Below are 16,471 nucleotides of genomic sequence, written 5' to 3'. Positions count from 1 at the left end.
CCACATATTGCACCGGTCATGTTTTCATTCAGAGGACGGAAGACTCAACAATTTCGACTTTCATTCTTACGCTTGTCCCAATTTAAGTGAAAGACGAAACACGTCAGCAACATTTCTTAATTTTCAGTCATTTTAACCTAAGGTTGACAAGGGGGTGTTCTAATGGAAGGAATCCGCTAATTGATCAACCTTGATCTCATTTACTGCTGGAACAAATCTGACGGTAAAATAACAAACCCATGTTCCTCTTCCAACTGAATATGTCTCTTTTTGATTTATTAATTTTGCCTATGCATTCTTATTTTCAACTCACATAATGGCTTCAGAATTCGACAAGTATCATTCGCAGTTGGGAGTCTGTTGGTAGCCGCTTCATGGAAACGTGGCAATCTTTATCATGGACGATGCATTTCAACAAAATGGTGCAAACTGTCATGATCTTCAAAGAAATTACAAATGGAAGGGATTATAAACAATAGGAAATGCGTGAGTGGAAATGGCATTCAGAAGACTCACATTGGAGGGGCATCATCGAGAAAATCTGAGGGACAGGGAATTGGAAGCGGATATGAGAAGGGGAATTGCGATTCTTGTTCCAGTTTTCTCCGACAGGAAAGGATAACTCTGTCGCCCCACGTTAAACCAGATCTGGGAGATCAGTGTCAACACCTGACATTAGACTGGGCCTCTTATTTGGCTCTAACTCATTCAGAGTCTGCTGGCCCTCCACGCTGTTCACAGCAAGTTAGCTTTTGGGTTACGAATCCTGAGTCTACTGGTCTGTTCCTTCAGCAGTCAGGTGTTTTTTATTTATTCGTGGGGCATGGTGTCGCTATCTGGCCAGCATTTATTGCCCATCCTTAGTTGCCCTCGAGAAGTTGATGGTGAACTGCGTTCTTGAATCTCTATAGTCCATGTGCTGTGCGTTGACCCACAATGCCGTTAGGAAGGAATTTGACTGTGATGGAACGGCGATATATTTCCAAGTCAGGATGGTGAGTGACTTGGAGGGGACCTTGGAGGCGATGGTTTTCCCATTTGTCTGATGCCCTTGTCTTTCTAGATGGAAGTGGTCGTGGCTTTGGAAAGTGCTGTCTAAGGCACTTTGGTGAATTGCTGCATGCATCTTGTAGATAGTACACATTGCTGCTACTGAACGTCAGTAGTGGAGCGATTGAATGTTTGTAAAAGTGGTGCCAGTCAAGGGGACTGCTTTGTCCTGCAGGCTCGAAGGGCTAGATGGCTTACTCCTGCCCCTATTTCTTACGTCCTGGATGGTGTCAAGCTTCTTGAGTGTTGTTGGAATTGCACCCATCTAGGCAAGTGGAGAGCATTTCGTAACATTCCTAACTTGTGCCTTGTAGATGGTGGATAGGTTCTGGGAATCGGGAGGTTAGCTACTCGCCGCAGTATCCCTAGACTCTGATGTGTTTTTGTGGATACTGTGTTTATGTGGTGAGGCCAGTTGAATTTCTGGTCAATGGTAACCCTACGGATGTTGACAGTGGGGGATTCAGTGATCGTTACATCATTAAATGTCAAGGGGCGATGGTTATAGTGCTCTTATTGGTGATGGTCATTGCTTGGTAATTCTGTGGCACAAATGTCACTTGCCAGTTGTCAGCCCAAGATTGGATATTGTCCAGATGTTGTTGCATTTGAACATAGAATGCGTCAGTATCTGAGGAGTCGTGAATGGTGCTGAATATTGTGCAATCATCGGCAAACATCCCATTTCTGACCTTATGATGGAGGGAAGGTCATTGATGAAGCAACTGAAGATTGTTGGGACAAGGACACTCCCTTGACGGACTACTGCAGAGATGTCCTGGAGCTGAGATGACTGACCCTCCACAACCACAACCATCATCCGATGTGCCAGGTATGACTCCAACCAGTTGAGATTTTGCCCCCTGAATAACCATTGAGTCCAGTTTCGCTAGGGCTCCTTGATGCCACATTCGGTTGAACGCGGCTTTGATGTCAAGTGCTGTCAGCCTCACCTCATCTCTGGACTTCAGCTCTTTTGTTTATGTTTGAACCAAGGCTGTAATGAGGTCAGGAGTGAGTGACCCTGGCGAAACTCAAATTGGGTGTCACACAGCATGTTATTGTTGAGCAGGTGCTGCTTGATAGTACTATTGTCAACTTACCTCTTTATAATTGCCACGATACTGCTCCAAAATGTAAACCTACTCCCGTGTCGTAAAGACAATGGTTGACAGAAAGAAAACATTACCATTACCCACCCCCTCCACTTGTACAACACACTGCCACCTCGCCAACTCCCAAATGCTTCACACAATGCACTGCAAAATAGTCTTTGAAGTTATTTGCAATTTGGAACGATTCTTGACAACACTCATTTGATCTTGACCTCCGGAAAAATAGATTTAACAAGAGTAAGCAATGGGAATCACCACTCTAACATTCTCAATTATGTTATTTATTGATAATTTGAATAAGTTGAGTAACAGGACATTTAATAACATCCTTCAACTGCTGCCTGAACTTAGACTGCGTGACCACATAAATAAACGTGTTTGTGCAACAACTTAAATTCAACAGCATCATTCCAACTCTTTGAAAGATATATTCTGAATCGTTACAATACCTGGGATTCGACCCTGTAATGACATAATAGAAGAAAGAAGCAACAATTACCAACCACAGCAGTATAAAGTTCCCAGATATAGCAAAGAGTAAAATCATAGACTTCCTTCTGCTCTCCATCTCAGGATCAGTTTGATTCTCTGCCTTGCTCTGGCTTCTCAGTCCCTTCCGGACCCGACTAGTCACTAAAACGTGCCTCACTGTCAGACCATTGAGTAACAGAATAAAAGCAAATGGAAGCAGAGGAGTTACAACAGTATCAAACCAGGCAAAAATGATCCATCCGGATTCAGTGAAATAGCTGGGTTTTGCATTACAGAACCACGGTACAGAGCCAATTATCTCTCGAGGTTCGCGTGTGAAATACAATGGAATGTTTTTGAAGCAGAACAGAATGCATGAAGTTGTGATAACCACATCTGCAGTTTTCCTGGTGCAATATTTCGCTTTCAATTTCTGGCAACAAATGGATACAAATCGATCAAAGGAGAAGGTGATGGTGAACCAGACAGAACAGTCTCCAGCTGTTCGTGTCATGGCATAGGTGACACTACACACAGGAGTGATGTTCAGGAAAGATCTTGGGAAATAATAATAACTACCACGGTGCAGTATGACATCGATAATGATGAACAGAAGATCTGCAAAAGCCATGCCCACCAGGTAGCGAGTGGTGCAGGGAGAGAGGCCGCATTTTCCACGAGACAGGATCACAATGGCCAGCAAATTAACTGTACAAGACAGAAAAGGAAACAGTGAACGTTAATCTCTAAATAGTGCTTTTTTCACAGCACGTCCTGTGTTTTATGGTATAAAAAATTGAGTTGAAAATATCATTTCAATAATCTTAGTTATGATATCAATATTTGTCAAACATAGCCATTTTCAGAAAGGGGAAGAGCAGGCAATATTATTTGATGCTGCAGGTCTCTTAATTATCTCCTCCAAAATGGGATTGCATGAATTATCAAACCTCCCCCTACGCATACGCACGAATTAAACATGTACACACACAAACACACACAATTCTGGTGTATCCATCAGACTGTTCTTGACATGCCTTTAGTGTTCAACCACTCCCTTCCAATCAAACTATTTCGCAAGATCTGAAATTCTCCTTGGGATTGTATCCCACTATACATTGACCAGTTTTTGGGGTTAAGAAAATCCCCATTTGCAACAGATTATTAATTGACTCAAGCCTCCTGCGGGGGATGAATTATGTGCAACACATTACTTAAATGGAAGTCTCTGAATCGGGTCACCCAGTATTTTTTTTTCGTGATGCTCTCCTCTTCACCCTTCGCAGCTTCAGATGTTGAAAACTCTCCGCCATCGGAGACAACTCCATGACGTTATGGGCTGACCATTCTGCCATTGGAGATGCCACGGCTTTATTCTGTTGCAAAGTGAGACTGGACTCTCACCTCTTGCATTGCACAGCCTATCTCCACTCCATCACGTTCCTTGGGTAGGATCATGATAGGAAGAACGCTGTTTCCAAGGCAAGTCCCCGCTCCTTTCTGCCTCTGACTGGGAGCCAGTCACGACAATTAGGGCGTTTCTGTCAACGCCGAAAGAGGCAGGAGCATGAAAAAGAGCTTCTCGGCTTCAGCTTCATATTCTCGTATTGCACTGCTAATATTCAGACCCTTGTATCCGACTTACAATCAGCGCTATCTGACAGAAATGAAATGATGCTACTGACACTCATTAGGTCGAGCAAATTATGCGGCGAGAAGAACATTTCAGGCCAATTGTCTTTCACGAGAAGAGATTATTAGAGATTAGATATTAGAGATTGTGAGTGTTAATTTCATGACAGTTTGAGCAACAAGTGTGGGTTGCGGACGGGAATATCAAAAGGGGACTCTGGTGATCGAGTGGCGAACAGCAGAGTCAATAATTAAAGGGAAGCTAGACGTAGAGTGACGAGGAAACCAATGGAAGTGCAAAGCACAGATCGTGTCAAGAAGTAGGAGAGCTAGGAATGGCTCTGTGGGCAAGAATGGGAAGCGTAAAGTAGGTGGAAGGATCACTTCAAATGATAGGTAACAATGAATAATTTCAACAGAAGAATCTATTCAGTAGAAGTAAAACGAGAGAGGAATACTAGAGAGTAATCTAAGACTGAGCAAAACATTTGGTTCAGAACTTTGCTTCCACAAGTGTTAAATGTGTGGACAAATATAACAGAATGACGATTTAATATTCATGGCAAGTCACTAGAAATTGAAATAGAGCCAAAGAACTGACAGAATTGTAACGCATTTATTGTAATTAAAACGGCTGAAAGAAAGTTAGCATAATGACATGGAAAAACAATAGAATTCTTAACGTAGGACAGAATTAAAGAAGTTAAACAAGAAGAAAAAACATAGAAATGTCTCCTGCAGCATGTATTAGGGAACGACGAATGTTTACGAAACATTTTGTAGTTTTTTGAAAAAAAGATAAACAAACTGCTTAAGCTGTCTACGGAACAGTTAACACATTTTCATGATCTAAAGATCAACAATAAAGATGGGTTCAGTTCACAAATGTCATCTAGAGAAGGTAATGCTGCCTCTACCTGTTCTGACCTATATAGGACTCCAGATCCACAATAATGGGGCGGGCTCGCATGTGTCATTTGAAATGGCCGAACGAGCTACTCTGTTCAAGGGTAATTAGGGATGAGCAGCCAAGTCTTGCTCAAGCAGCGATGCCCACAACCAATTTCTCAATAGAAAGAAGGGAACCATCGGAATGGCTAATCTCAGAGCATTAGACCATAGCGTAGAAGAAGCCGGAGGGACAACACATTAACTATAAAAACATAAAGCAAGAAGATGAATGGGGAAAATGTGTTTGACACAAGGATACTCGTTAGAATAGATATCAAACATTTACACAAAATACATAGAATGAGAAAACAGAAACACAATTGAAAGATTTGTAAATGAATTCAAAATTACTGTCCTGTCAGCAAAAAGGAAGAACACAATGGAATATGTCAGCATACTAATAATTAATGCATTTGCAGAAAAACAGAATTATATCAGTGCAGGAATGTATGAAGTGCTGCATTTTATTAAAATGTAAAACATTAAATAAGATTTCCAAATGCTCTTTGGGGAAAATAATATGGGTTATATAGAGGGGCAAAAGGGATTCTAGGATAAGTAATACTGCATATTGTAATGGAGAATCATAGAATCCTACAGTGAGAAGGAGGCCATTCAGCCCATCAAGTCTGCATCAACCACAACCTCAACCAGCCACTATCCCCATTACCCCATACATTTATCCTACCTAATCCCCCTGACACGAAGGGACAATTTAGCATCGCCAATCCACTTAAGTCGCATATTTTTGGAGTGTGGGAGGAAACCGGACCACCGGGAAGAAAACCACGCTGACACGTTGAGAATGTGTGAACGCCAGACAGACAGAGATCCAAGCCAGGAATCGAACCCAAGTACCTGGAGCTGTGAGGCAGCAGTGTTAAGCACTGTGCCAACGTACCGCCTCGGTGGAAATGGTGGTGGCAGTGCGGCGGGTCGTTGGTGATTATTTTGCCGGAATAGAATTGGGGGAAAACGAAACGGATGAAATTAAACTTACAAAGCAACACGATTGTACAACACTTAGCGTGTTCAAATATGCATGAGATTTTGCGTTGAGGAAATTATACTGATTCAAAGGGAATGGAAATAATTGCAATAATCAAAATCAATTTGAAACTAGAATTAAGATAATTGCACTCCTTGTTTCACCATTAATAGTTCGCCGAATATTGATTTACTGTCTGCTTTTAGATATGTCAACAGATGTTTTTTTGCTATATGGCATAGCAATCATTAACATGAACTGTTCTTTCAAAACGTAAGCTCTGAAAGAAGGGACGATTCAGTGTTGATCAAATGGCATAACTCAATGCTGACCAAATGGCATAAACAATTAAATACACTTTTCTTGGTCTACACAACATAATGGCAACGTTGATTCGGAGGATTATTACATTGAAACAATTAGCTTGTTTAACTGAACGATCATCTCGGTTAGAATTAATTCTTTTCTAGAGGATTTGTGTTCCATCACCGAGCCTTCCTGCCGGGAAGTCACTAATGCTGTTATTGTTTGAACAGTTCAGTGGGAAATTGAACTTTGTATACTTGGAAACAACTATCAGCATAAAAGTTTCCCATTCTCATACGAGAAAACGCATTAAACACAAGGGCGGTTCATAGACTAGCGAGGTCAGTCACCTCAAAGAACAATTCGAAATATAATCACCATTTCACATACCGGTAAATTAGCCATGTTCAGTAAATTCACACTTAAAGATGAAATGCCGTTTTAGTTTAGTCTAGACGACGCTCAACGCCTACCATGACATTCATCGATAGTCCTAGTACTATCCCTTAGAAATTTGCCACCACTCGGGTCAGACTCAACCATTCATGGCATCCCAATAAATAATTTGTTGAAAAATAAGGGAATATGTGAATTGCACCGCAGGTTTATGCTCATTTCAGACAATTCAATAAAACTGTAGACGCAATTGTGGATATTGACAAAACAAAACCATATGACATATGGATATGTGTACTGTTCTCTACTGGATCTACATTTACCGTTATCATTTGGAAAGTAAACAGATCGGCCATCCGTCACATATACTGGAACAACTTCAATGGCTAATGTCACTTACCAGGAACACCAATGATGGCGAGAATCATGTAATATATTTTCTGGACACTGTAAATTGTTTCACGCATTGTTGTGCGAACGGCTGTATACCTGAATGCAGGCTCTGCAGCAGTGCAATCGCCTGGCACTGAATTTAAAGCACGGGGTCCCCATGGGAATAGTACGATTGCAAAATATTTCAGAGCACTTTTATGCATTTGAACAAACAAATTGCGACTTCGAAGTCAGCCTATGCTGTGATAGACTTTTTTTTATTCAGAGGTTGAATTGCGATGTTCCAAACTCTGGATAGCTCTTATCTTAATCTAAGGCATTTTGAATTTTCTGGACAAATTAATTTTATTCCATACAGCACCAATCCTAACTCCAGATGACACATCGTTTTAGTCATTTTCTATAAATGGCTATGGCCACATGATAATTTAACCTAGCGTGTAAGAGAGTTTCTTTCAATCTGTTTTCCTTCATCTGACGACCATTTTAAACCGTGGACATATAGTTAAGATACGAAAATGGACCACGTGTGAGTATAGATTTCTGAATGCCGCCAGGCAAGGTAATTCAACACCAGATACTGACATCGCCAAACATTTGCCAGCTCACAGTAATAAAATATTTTAAACCAAAGTATAACCAGGAATAATAGACCCCTCCAACCGGTACTGCGTATGCAATCAGCGCAGACATTCGAATGTTTTTGTCCATTAATCTACAACTAATGCAGCACGTCAAACTGTGAGCCGCTTTAACCCATATAGAAGGCTCAACTTGCACAGCAGATCAACAGTGTAAAGTGCCTCTAAAAAAAGGCAGGCCATGGATCCACTGGATAACGTCTAACCCAAACCGCAGCTTCGCAACACGATCAAGTGGTACAAAAAAATCAGAATTAATAGTTTATTTAATATTATGGCATCATCGATCTTCGCATCGAATTCCTAGTTTTTCGGGTTTACCAATAAATGTAGCTTCTTCCAATAAAACAACAACTCAAACTTCGATTGATCAAAATAATAGGCAATTGCAACCAATGTTAAAAAAAAGTTTATTTATTAGTCACAAGTAGATTTAAATTTAAACTGCAATGAAATTACTGTGAAATTCCTCTAGTCGCCACACTCCAGCGCCTGTTGAAGGACCCTGAAGGCGAATTTCACACGCCAATGCAGCGAACCAACACGTCTTTCTGACTGTGGGAGAAAACCGGAACACCCGAAGGAAACCCACGCAGACATGCGGAGAACGTGCAGACTAGAAAGGTAAACTAGCAAAAAATATAAAAACGGAGAGTAACCGTTTCTTTAACATCTAAGAAAGCAATGTGGAAAAATGAACACTGCCCCCAACAGAATCTCAGAATCATGCAGCGCAGAAGAGGCCTTTTGGCCCTTCGAGTCTGCACCGACACATAGAATGAGACTGGAAAAACAATAATGAGGAATCGGGAAATGACAGATGAGTTAAATAAATACTTTGCATCAGACATAATATGGCAGGCAGCAATAAAATTCCAACATTATTAAATGACCAAGGGGGAAAATGAGGCGGTCAATAAGTGCCATAACAATCACTAGTGCAAACGAAGTACGAGGAACCAGTGCGGACAGTTAAGGCTGCGGGGCTCCATGGGTTGTATTCCAGGCTAGAAAAGGATGTAGCTACACAACACTGGATTCTCTGGTAGTTGTCTGTCAAGTATCATTGCATTCTGGAAATGTACTACCAATTTATGGGCGGCACGGTAGCACAGTGATTAGCACTGCTGCTTCACAGTTCCAGGGACCTGGGTTCGATTCTCGGCTTGGGTCACTGTCTGTGTGGAGTTTGCACATTCTCCTCGTGTCTGCGTGGGTTTCGTCCGGGTGCTCCGGTTTCCTCCCACAGTCCAAAGGTGTGCGGATTAGGTTGATTGACCATGCTAAAATTTGCCCCTTAGTCTCCTGGGATGTGGTTAGAGGGATTAGCGAGTACATGTGTAGGGATATGGAGATAGGGCCTGGGTGGGATTGTGGTAGGTGCAGACTCGATGGGCTGAAGGGCCTGTTTCTGCACTGTAGGCAGACAGAAACATTTAAATATAGGTTAGTAATCTTAAAGACTGTCATTGGAAACTCTAAAATGTATTTAGAAGATTGAAATAACAGATAATTTACAATTACGTAATTTAACGAAGAGGCAATGGCTGAATAGTATTATCACTAGGCAATTAATCCAGAAATTTAGCCAATGTTTTGGGAACCAGGTTCGAACAGTTTCAGATGGCGTAATTTGAATTTAACTTAAACATCTGGAATTAATAATCTTCTGATGACCGTGAATCAATTGTCAAAGTTCTTCATCTAGTTGACGAATGTCCTTTACAGAAAGAAATCTGCTATCCTTACGTGGTCTGGCCTACATGTGACTCTAAGGCCACAGCAATGTGGAAACAACTGCTCTCTGAAATGGCCTAGCAAACCACTCAGTTCAAAACCAACTAGGGACCGGCGATAATTCTTGGCCAGCTGACCACGCCCATGTCCCGTGAATTAAAAAAAAACAGAGCCAGCATGATTTCATGTGGAGAAAAGCATTTCTGAATAGTTTTGTCACGGATTGTTGAGGAAATAATCAGCAGGATGTATTAAGGGGAACCTGTGGATGAAATTTCCAAAGGAAGATACCATTCTAATTTCTCCATAACAACACATTGGAACGATATATTAGCACGGCTAGTTGATTAGCTAACTAAGTGATGGTAGAGAGTTCGGAAAAGAGGGGCACATCTGGAATGGCGACACCTATCGAGTGGTGTGCCTCATTGATCAATGCTAGGCGATTGGTACGATGGGCCAAAACATACAGAAAGTGCTGCTCAGCTTCAACTTGTATTTCTGAAGTGTAATGGCTCTGCGTGCCAAAATGATTCGCTCACTAAAGGAGAGTAAGCAGATGCCTCAATTTATATCATTTATTATGAGGGGCATTGAATAACGATAAGCAGGCGGGGAGATAATCCTTCAGTTCTCCTCGGCAATTGAGACATCGCATTTGAAGTACAATGAGGCAGAATGGAAATGCATGGGAAGCCGCTTCAGAGAAGGTTTACCGGAATAATACTTGGAGTGAGCGAATTGTGCTGTGAAGAAATGTTGGACAGCTTAGCTTATACGTACTCGTGTTTAGAAGACAAGATGTGACTTGATTGGTTTCAATACAAGATAGTGAGCAGTCTTGAAAGGATGGCTGTGGAACAGATACTTCCTATGTGGGAGAATCTAGAACTCGAAGTCACTGTCTAAAAATAAATGATTGCATCTTTCTGACGGAGATGAAGCGATTATTTTTCTCCCACAACTGGTTGTGCGTCTTTGGCACACTTTCCTTGCGAAAGTGATTGAAACAGAGTTCTTGAATATATATTTTAAGACTCAGGTGGATGCAATCTCAGCAACAAGAAGGTGAGAGGGCATCATGGGAAGAGAGTTGGCAGATCTGCGACTACTGTCCATAAAAACCAAATTCACATTGATCGGCAGAACAGAGTCTGTTTGATTGGCCTATTTCCCCTCCTTGTTTGTATCTACATGAATGACGAAGACAATTTCGCGCTCTTTTCAAGCAAATTAACTGTTGAGTATATGTGGAGGCTGCATCTTTCCCAGCAGAGAGTGACAATAGTAATTTGTAAGGGAGGGAAAATAAGGTCTGCCAGTCAGCAGATCCAGATATCAATGTCAGAACCCAGGTAAAGTTTCCCCACACTGGTGAAGAAAGCTTCTAATTATCAACTCTGTCCATGTCCCTCATAATGATGCAGAATACTATCAGGTCGCCTCTCAACCTCCGTCGTTCCAGTCAGAACAAACCAAGTTTCTCCAAAGCCCCCCTCATAGCTGATGCCCATCATACTAGGAAGCATTCTTATAAATCATTTGTGTACCCCCTCCAAAGCGTCTACATCCTTTTGGTAGTGTGGCGACTAGAATTGAACACTATTTTCCAAGTGTGGTTCAACTAACGTACTATAAAACCGCAACAAAATGTGTCAATTTTTAAACTCAATGCCCCGGCTAATGAACGCAAGCACGCTGTATGTTTTCACCTTACCATCTCCAACTGCACTGCAATCTTCAGCTAACCTGTGTACCTGTGCACCCAGATGCATCTGCCTCTCAATACGTTTAAGAGTTCTGTCTTTTACTGAATATTTCTGATCTGTATTGTAGGCTTGTTGCTTTAAGTTGCACCCAAGCAAAAGCTCTCTTTCATATTGCTTCTGAATATTTCGATTCAGCAATTTATTTTCTTTCACTTTAAAATTAGAAATCCAATAGTTGTCAAAGCTTTCGATTTTTGGCTAACATTCATTCTATTAAAACAATCTCTAAACTATTCTGGCGAGGCAATGAAACCTACGCCCATTTATTCTCGGTTTGTAGTTTTTTTAAAGATGTGCAAATTTCTGAGAGTTATTTCAGCAAACAAAATATCCGAACTGTGTTCATGAGAAATTGGATTCACATCACGCTGTTTAAATCCAGAATTTGTTTCAACTTTAAATTGTAAGTTATACTCTGACACTTATTGATACGAAGGAAAACGGCAGAAAGCAGAAAAAAAGTCATGTTGTCTAATGACAATAGAAGCGGCAATCTAGAATCCACTACTTACAGTGACATATTCAAATGTTTAGAAGGCCATAGTACAATCAAGAATAGTCAATTGATTTAAGAAAGGAAACAATTTTGGCACATTCGTTAAACCTTCTTAATGGTGGAAAAGGGGGAAAAACGGGTTGTTCAACCCAACATTTGAGTTTTGGAAAGGAATTCAATCGACATCTGTGAAAATGATAAGAGCTCATGGTGCTGGCGTATCAGACTGATATGGATAGAGAATTGGCCAACGAACAAACAACAGACTCGTGATGTTTAGATAATTGCCAGGGTAATGAGTAAATGGTTGGAGGTCACCGGGATGAGAGCTGTAATCTCAAATATTTCAGTCTAGACTAATGACTGGAACAAGGACATGTATAATACAGCACAACGTTCGAGGTAAGCAAACACATATGTGAGGGGAGCATAATGAATTTGTCAATTAGTAGTCACCTCTACACGTTTAATATTATAATTCCCCTTAGCATATTCTTAAACTAATGGTGTTTGGAACACTATTCACCTGGGACACTGCATAATAATAATGAATCAAATGAAAATTTTCCGTTAATGTCCCAAGATATGTCGACTAGCTGCAAAAGCCATGTAAGTGATTTACCGGGATAAGGCGGGGATGGGTAGGCCTCAGTAACATGTTTTTTTTCAGAGATGCCATGCTCATTCGATCAGCAGAATGTCGTTCTTCTGTCGGTCTGGCTTCTATGATCCAATGTTAAGAATGAGTGGAGCAGTGATAGCGCGAATGCCAGTACTTTTAATATAGGGGAGATGTGGTGGACTTGTGTGATAAAGTACGAAACTCTGTTTCGGAAAGCAAACATCTGGACGACAGGCCTGAGGCAAAACGATTGAAAAATAGGCGAATAACAAAAGGACATTGAATTGGAGTGTATAAGAGAGCAAGTTGGCGACCTAATTCTGGATATAAGACGAAGATGAAGAATGATGGAAACGCAGTTGAATAAGCCAACGTGTGGCAAGGCGGAAGAGAGTAGTAGGGGATATTTCTGACATTGTGTGGTGTAATATTGATGATGGTGAATCAACAGGGTGTTTTTATTCCAGACATGTTCCATTTAAGTCAATAACAATGTTGCCAAACATAGGGATATCACACCAGAGTTTAAAGTCCCGTCAGTTTAATATCAGCAACTGTAGAATGATGTTGCTGAATCAACAAACATAGCCTCCTCGCCCTTTCAGACAAAAATCTGCATTGTTTCTATATCATCAATATATTCTAATTTCATGTTATGTTCGTTAAAACAATCGTTCGGATTTAAAATGTACCTTGAAGGTAATGATTGCACATGCTACAGTTATAATGTACCTAAATTGTATGCCGTTTGCAGTTTCTACATGTCCCGGTAAAGTTAGATTTATATTAGAAAGTGGTGGAAAAAAGTTTTGCAATGCAAACCTGAAGGCGGGGGAAGAGCTGCACCCTTTTTAAATCTCACACTCCCTTGAGCAAACCAAATGTGGACTTTGTATTTCTGAACGCTATGAATAATAATAAACAGATTACATATTTGAACTTGGAGGCCAACTTCTAAAGCAATTCCTTTATTGGGCAAAAAAACAGCGTTGCTATCAGGTAACAGCTAGATATGGAAAATCGCCAAACGTACACAATGGATAATTCTTCAGGGTGAAAGGAAGTTTCAGTGATGTCTCCCAATGGATACATTTCCATTTTGATTCCCTTTACCATAGAATACCATAGAACCCTACAGTGCAGAAAGAGGACCTTCGGCCCATCCTGTCTGCACTGAACACAATCCCACCCAGGCCCTACCTCTATATCCCTACATATTATACCCACTAATCCCTCTAACCTAACTTTACTAACATAGGTAGAACACTGGTTCTTTTTTTTCCCAGAATGTCGGGACCATATTGTGAATTTTATCGTGAACATGTTTCGCATCATGTTTACATGTTTAGATTTAGAACATGTTTAGATATGTTTAACATATTGATTCGATCATGTAGCAACAGGGAAGAGCAATTGATGTAATAGTCTGTTAACTAAATGAAAAAAGAAATTCCATAGCATTGTGAATTGAGCAGAGGGAAAGGGGACTCCTTCAAGTAAATCGCTGTTGCAGCTCGTAAGATTGTCCGGGGCTTGGAACCGTGTTGATGGAAAAAGCAACCGGGGTAGCATTGCGAATGCATTGGAAAGCGTTCTGCGAAATTGTTGAGGTCCCAGCGATGACTGGGGCAGTGGGCCAGCGAGTTAGGTAATGAACGATCCCTTCGGAGTCTTTACCCTGTTAATCATGAACAAAGTGCGTTTCGCTTGAACTTTGATCAAACTTTTGAAAGTCAGCGTTCCTTGCTTTGAATAAGTACAATCCTTGAGCCGATGTTAAACATTTACTATTGAGCCTGACCCAACTTAAATCATTGGATACAGCGTTGTCATCCAATGTGGTCTGAAGTCGAAACTCAGAAGAAAAAATATCGAGGTAGCAACAGTACTGATTGTACACAGATGTTGGTGTCGCATTGAAAGGTAAGGATGAAAATAGCAGAGCAAATTGAAAAACAAAACGTGGTGATTGCTGAAGCAGGTTTTTGTATTCAGCGTACACGTATCTTAGTGCACTCTCACGCCGCCCTCGTTGGTTTTATAGTCCTGTGAACAGTTTTACCCCTCACCGTGCGTTGGATTTGTGAATCGGTACAGTGGCAATTCTTTGCGACACAGATAGTTGCCGAGAACAGACCGTTATTGCTAACGGCTGTGGTTTTCTTTCAATCTCATGTTAAGCCCCCATCCACAATGAACTTTCAGCGGAGCTGAAAAAAAAATCAAGATAGCAGTTGGCCGCGGAACGAAGGGTTTCTTGGCGCAGAATAGCAGCATTTTTCCGATTCTCAGAAGTTCCTTATTTTCAGGGGCTCGGGCACCGAGAGTTAAAAACAGTCTGCTAATCCACACTCAGTGGAATCGGCGGTATTTCGCCTAACAGCGAGGGTACGATTCAGTTCTATCCTACCCCACCGCTCCATGAAACACTCGCCGCCCCCGACCCTTGTGTGCCTGCATGGTTTCAGCCTAATAGATATTGGCGGAGGCGCTAAGACGGAGACATCTCCTGCTCCGCGTTCCTTCACAGAAGGGGCAGGGGCAGAAGCTGTGGTACTGAGATAGTTCAGAGCTGAAGGTACCTAACTGTACGTAATGGAATAGAATGTGCATGTGACGGCCAAGTTTGAATGCACATTGTTCATTGTTAACACTAGCGCTGTATTGAAATGGAATCGAGTTATTAACGTGCGTTTTCTTAGGAAAAAGAAATACTGTTGTCTGTTGCTTGTTTTATTCTGTCCTCAGACTGGTGATTTAAATAGAACATGTATAACCTGTGATAATGTACATTCTGTGGCTTGTCATGGATTTGGATTGGAACTGGGGAACATAATGTTAGGTTTGCCAATTGCTAACTTTTCAAAAGTAAAGTGTATATATTTTCCTCAACTGAATGCTGAAATTGTGAAATGTCCATTCAAAAGAAAACTTAAGTTAAATCCGATTCTAAAATTCTGATGGAACAGATCTCTCCCTGAAATGCTGCCCCACTTCCCTATCCCCATACCAACCTCACCTCCCGAGACAAACACACCCCACCCATTTCTTCTTGGTTGGCCGGCAATGTGTTTTTCGTTTCTTTATAGCTTTGTTGTCGTTGCTCGGTAGATCTGCAAACATGAGTTAATGGGTGTTACACAGGCAATGGATTCCTGAGAGTGCATGCTTTACCCTAAGCCGATGAGATCTGGATCTGTTAATGACTGAAGGGCCGGCAAAATCACTCCAGCCCTTAACTAGCTTCCAGTTTTTTTTTAATTCTCTCTCTATCCTCGGAATGCGAACGTATGTTCATGCAACATAGCCTACTGAAGTGACCCATGTGCTGATTTGAGTTTCTGGTTCTATCTGCTGTAATGTAATGCAAATTACCTGGGCAGTTATTTCGTCGCGTCTGAGCATAAATATGCCATTAATTTATTTGGTACAGTTCACAAGACTAATTGAGCACCACTTTCGAAAGTCCTTCTTTAATAGATCAAAATGTAATCCCACCTCATCTCTGTTGTTTTAAATTTTAATGTAATTTCTGAACCGTCTCAGCTGGAGAGGATCAGATAAGAAGTAGAGAGTTGTGACCTTATTCTGAAGAGACACGAATTTTAATATATGGTTGCAAACCCAGAACAGAACAAGACTGTCACATAAACTTGTGCATTTGAATAATAATCTGCCTTGATTCCAAACAGGGAAATATATGTATATATATATATATTATATATCTCTAAATAAAATGGGAAATGCAACGAGTAAAAAGTTTACATTGCATCGCGAACAAATTGCCACGAACAAAAGTCCCCGAATGGTTAGGTGCAGTTGGCCGGGCAGCTTGGAATTGAACAGTCAACATGCAAACGAGTTGGATGCTCAGACAGCTAATATGCCAATCCATGGAAGCTTC

At 41.1% G+C, this 16,471-nt stretch overlaps 1 protein-coding gene across 1 annotated transcript; it reads right to left on the bottom strand.

Annotated features, from left to right (window-relative positions):
* Window positions 1-2,442: 2,442 nt before the first annotated feature.
* On the bottom strand, window positions 2,443-7,376 carry LOC145351336 (putative G-protein coupled receptor 139). The gene is made up of 2 exons (XM_080200956.1): window positions 7,310-7,376; window positions 2,443-3,344 (listed from the first exon to the last, which is right to left on the bottom strand). Exons 1-2 carry the CDS (start codon window positions 7,374-7,376, stop codon window positions 2,443-2,445), a joined length of 969 nt encoding a protein of 322 aa, XP_080057082.1.
* Window positions 7,377-16,471: the final 9,095 nt, after the last annotated feature.

Source organism: Carcharhinus amblyrhynchos, chromosome 13 (assembly GCF_965287045.1).
Source record: "Carcharhinus amblyrhynchos chromosome 13, sCarAmb.v2.hapA, whole genome shotgun sequence".
Classification (NCBI taxonomy): Eukaryota; Metazoa; Chordata; class Chondrichthyes; order Carcharhiniformes; family Carcharhinidae; genus Carcharhinus; species Carcharhinus amblyrhynchos.
This window is presented reverse-complemented; position numbering and strand designations above follow the sequence as displayed.